At 49.0% G+C, this 5000-nt stretch overlaps 1 protein-coding gene across 1 annotated transcript in view; it reads left to right on the top strand.

Moving 5' to 3' along the window:
• The window catches only part of rbl1 (retinoblastoma-like 1 (p107)), a 13726-nt gene that overhangs the window by 5946 nt on the left and 2780 nt on the right, over positions 1 to 5000 (top strand). The window contains 10 exon segments of the mRNA XM_068719930.1: positions 358 to 470; positions 836 to 939; positions 1191 to 1328; positions 1538 to 1702; positions 1976 to 2120; positions 2622 to 2846; positions 3777 to 3892; positions 3894 to 3965; positions 4305 to 4481; positions 4890 to 4961. Of these exon segments, the coding sequence (XP_068576031.1) occupies positions 358 to 470; positions 836 to 939; positions 1191 to 1328; positions 1538 to 1702; positions 1976 to 2120; positions 2622 to 2846; positions 3777 to 3892; positions 3894 to 3965; positions 4305 to 4481; positions 4890 to 4961 (1327 nt within the window).

Raw genomic sequence — 5000 nt, forward strand, 5'->3', positions numbered from 1 at the left:
ACGATTCCTCGGCTTTAAGCTTCACTTCTCTGTAGAGCTTGGGCACGACTGTGTCGGTGAAAAAACCGACACAGGCACCTCTGCTGACCTCACCAGAGAACAACTCGGCACCATCTAGTGGACTGAAAAAGCAGATTTATTATTCTAGTTCCAAAGTGTTTATAGTTTATAAAATAAAAGATCGATACTTGGCTTCCGTGTATCGATACAATATCGCGATACTATGCTGTATCGATTTTCTCCCCTACCCCAATACATATACATACACATGTATATATATGTGTGTGTGTGTATATATATATATATATGTGTATTATTGACTCTGTAGTGACTGTGTGTGTTGTGCTCTTATTGAAGGTCCTGCTCCAGAAACCCCTCAGACTCCATACTGGGCAGAGTGAAGGCACTGGGACAAACCTTTAAAGAGCATTACACCAATGACTCGGAGGACATGCCCGGCTCTCATATAGGTACACACACACACACACACACACACACACACACACAGAGACACTATTTTATATTCATGTGAAAACATCTCCTTCAAACTACTGGATTTATTCAAGTTTATCACCAAAACTACATTTTACAGATTACACGTGAACACATCATGATAACGTTATAATTTACCTTCAGCCAGTACTCATGTTCACTGAGCAGAGCCTGAAGGCATCATGGTGTAACTGAAGTGAACCTCCGTTGGTTAGCCATTAGCGGTGCTGCTAACGTTACTTTTAAACACTGATGGGTTGTCAGAGATCAGAGACTATATATATATATATATATATATATATATATATATACACGTGTTTCTAAATAGACATTCTGTTTCCAGACTTTGCAGAGAACCGTCTGAAGCTGGCTGAGATCCTCTACTACAAGATCCTGGAGAACGTCCTGGTTCAGGAGAACAAACGGCTGCATGGCAAAGACATGAGTGTAAGAATCAAACGTGTGTGTGTGTGTGTGTGTGTGTGTGTGTGTGTGTGTGTGTGTGTGTGTGTGTGTGTGTGTGTGTCACTAAATATCTCTCAGCTCTCCAGATGTTTTGTGATGTTTTGTTGGCTGCCTCATGAAGACATGTTCTGTTGTACTTTAAATAAGTGTGTGTGTGTGTGTGTGTGTGTGTGTGTGTGTGTGTGTGTGTGTGTGTGTGTGTGTGTGTGTGTGCGTGTGTGTGTGTGTCACAGGTGTTGTTGGAGCAGGATATCTTCCACTGCTCTCTGATGGCCTGTTGTCTGGAGGTGGTGTTGTTCTCCTACAGCTCCCAGAGAACCTTCCCCTGGATCATCAACATCTTCAAACTGACTCCATTCTACTTCTTCAAGGTCACACACACACACACACACACAGATACACACACAGATACAGATACACACACACACATGTTTACATCTTTAAAAAGTCAGTGTCAGTCTTTTTATTGAGTGTGTTTAAATTCTCCATCACAGTAGTTATTGTGTGAATAATACTGTGTGTGTGTGTGTGTGTGTGTGTGTGTGTGTGTGTGTGTGTGTGTGTGTGTGTGTGTCTGCAGGTGATCGAGGTGTTCATCCGCTCAGAAGAAGGTCTCTCCAGAGACATGGTGAAGCATCTGAACCTCATTGAGGAGCAGGTTCTGGAGAGCAGAGCGTGGACCGCAGACTCTGCCCTGTGGAGCGCCTTGCAGGCTGCTGGGAACAAGGTCCCCATGGTGGAGGAGGTCAGCACACACACACACACACACACACACACACACACACACACACACACACACACACAGTATATTTATATTATGTAGGGAAACAAGATACTACACAAAGCCATCATGGCCTCACTTCTGGCTTTGACTTTTAACATCCCAAACTTGAGCATTTCCAGCACAGTTGTGATATTTTGTGTTCCTTGAATGCATCGTGACGTCCTGAGAGCTTAGAGCAGCATGAACTCTTCACTCTGTCTTTATGTCTCTTTCTCTCTCTTTCTCTCTCTCCAGGTGAACTTTCCCTCCAGTCTGGACACGGGTTCTGGTTCTGGTCCCGGTTCCGGTTTTCAGTCTCACCTGCCTCTGGTCGCCCTCTCCCCCATCATCCACCCCCGCATCAGGGAGTTCAGATCCGGTCTGGGCAGCGCTCGTAAAGGTGTGTTCAGGTGTTTCTGTAGACGGTCTCTGTGTGATGACATCACAGTCTGTAGTTAAGAAGCGGACGTGGTCGTCATGACGTCACCTCATTAGTTTGTGGACGTTTTGAAGCCTCGAGTCCGGCCGTCGCCATCTTGTATTTATGCAACCAGTGAACAGGAAGTGACCATATATGGACTGAGGAGGAGGGACGTAGAGACCTGTCTACCTGTGAATCACTGTGTAGCCCCGCCCCTAAATCATCCCCTGCTTTATGGTCTGTTTGACTCTAAATGGAGCATAATCTACTAAATGAACATCATGCTGTATTGAAGAAGACTGTAAACTAGAGATTGAGACCATAAACTCATGTTTACAATGTTTACTGAGGGAATAAATCAAGAGAGAAGTAGAGTCATTTTAGACTAGACTTCTATACAACCAGAGGAGTTGCCCCCTGGTGGACACTAGAGAGAATGCCTGTCTGTCATGAACCTTCTCGTCTGTTTCTTTGCTCCAGATGTTCCTCCGTCTCCGTTGTCGGTACACGACCGCTACAGCTCTCCGGCAGCTGGCAGCGCTAAGCGCCGTCTGTTCGGAGACGATCCTCCGCTCCGGTCTCCAGCCGTGACCCCCGGCAGCCCGATGACGTCTCCGGCCAAGAGGCTGATGTTCGGCTCCACCAGCACTCTGAGGATCGGAGCTCAGGGAGGCCAGACCACCGTCCTCAGCATCCCGCTGCAAGGTACACACACACACACACACACACACACACACACACACACACACACACACACACACACACACAGGAGAGAAGAAGAGGAGAGAAGAATAGGAGGAGGAGAGGTAGAAGAGTAGTAGGAGGAGAGGAGAGGTAGAGGAGAGGAGGAGAGGAGAGGAGAGGAGGAGAGGAGAGGAGGAGAGAAGGAAGATGAGCAGAGGTAGAGGAGACATGGGAAGAGGAGAGGAGAGGGAGAGGAGTAGAGAAGGAGAGGGAGAGGAGGAGAGGTAGAGGAGAGGAGGAGAGAAGAAGATGAGATGAGGAGGGGGAGAGGAGGAGAGAAGAGGAGAGGGAGAGAAGAAGATGAGTAGAGGAGAGAAGAAGGGGAGGAGAGGGAGAGGAGAGGAGGAGAAAAGAAGATGAGAGGAGGAGGAAGAGAGAAGAAGAAGAGGAGAGGTAGAGGAGGAGAACTGTCTTTTTTGGTTCCTCCTAGTCTGTAAACATCTTAGAATAATAGAAAAAGACTTCTCATATTCTCATCATATCCTCTCTCTCTCTCTCTCTCTCTCTCTCTCTCTCTCTGTGTGTGTGTGTGTGTGTGTGTGTGTGTGTGTGTGTGTGTGTGTGTGTGTGTGTGTGTGTGTCTCTCTCTCTCTCTCTCTCTCTCTCTCTCTCTCTCTCTCTCTCTCTCTCTCTCTCTCTGTGTGTGTGTGTGTGTGTGTGTGTGTGTGTGTGTGTGTGTGTGTGTGTGTGTGTGTGTGTGTGTGTGTCTCTCTCTCTCTCTCTCTCTCTCTCTCTCTCTCTCTCTCTCTCTCTCTCTCTCTCTCTCTCTCTCTCTGTGTGTGTGTGTGTGTGTGTGTGTGTGTGTGTGTGTGTGTGTGTGTGTGTGTGTGTGTGTGTGTGTCTCTCTCTCTCTCTCTCTCTCTCTCTCTCTCTCTCTCTCTCTCTCTCCAGGTGTGAATAACGAGCGCACCATCACCCTGATCCCGGTCCAGCCGTGTGACTCCTCCGGTACGATCACGGCTCAGTTCCTGCTGACCTCGTCGCCGAGCAGAGTCACCGCCCCCCCCCACCGCCTCAGACCCCCAGACGGGAGCCGGACGCCCGAGACGCACCGGATCCCTCGCTCTGTTCTTCAGGAAGGTAGGGAACCTCCTCCTCCTCTTCATCATCACTCATTTAGATTGGGATGTCGGTGACGTAGCTTAGCATGAATCAGGTGGTTGATTTTACAGAAGTGTAATATGATATTCATAAGTTTCTTTTCTTCAGAGGTTAATCAGCTGAAGATCTGTTTAACTACTGAAGACCAGAACGGACTTCTGGTCGGTCTGGTTTCTCTCCACTAGATGGCGTCAGATCTTTAACGCCGGCCCTTTAAGACCCTTTGAGGGAACCGTCTGGCTTCTTGAATGACTTTGTGTGAATCATAGCTCCTCCTCCTCCTGCTTCATGCTTCGGTCTCGTGTCTCCGTCTCTCAGGTGTACCACCTGGCCAGCGTGCGTCTCAGGGACTTGTGCGTGAAGATGGACGTCTCGTCGGAGCTCCGGGGCAAAATCTGGACGTGTTTTGAGCACTCGCTGGTCCACAGTACTGGTCTGATGAGGAACCGACACCTGGACCAGCTGCTGCTGTGCAGCGTCTACATCATCTCCAAAGTGAGGAAACTCTCTGATCCCAGAGACCTGGATCACAGGGACCTGGTCTCTCTGATCCCAGAGACCTGGATCACAGGGACCTGGTCTCTCTGATCCCAGAGACCTGGATCACAGGGACCTGGTCTCTCTGATCCTCTACCTGGATCACAGGGACCTGGTCTCTCTGATCCTCTACCTGGATCACAGGGACCTGGTCTCTCTGATCCTCTACCTGGATCACAGGGACCAGGTCTCTCTGATCCTCTACCTGGATCACAGGGACCAGGTCTCTCTGATCCTCTACCTGGATCACAGGGACCTGGTCTCTCTGATCCTCTACCTGGATCACAGGGACCTGGTCTCTCTGATCCTCTACCTGGATCACAGGGACCTGGTCTCTCTGATCCTCTACCTGTTTCTTCCTCACAGATCACCAAAGAGACTCACAGCTTCCACGACATCATGAAGTGTTACCGGAGCCAACCACAGGCCAGCAGCCATGTGAGACACACACACACACACACACACACACACACACAC

Source organism: Cebidichthys violaceus, unplaced genomic scaffold (assembly GCF_023349555.1).
Source record: "Cebidichthys violaceus isolate CVI_PGR_0920_01 unplaced genomic scaffold, fCebVio1.0.p SCAF_243, whole genome shotgun sequence".
NCBI classification, from domain to species: Eukaryota; Metazoa; Chordata; class Actinopteri; order Perciformes; family Stichaeidae; genus Cebidichthys; species Cebidichthys violaceus.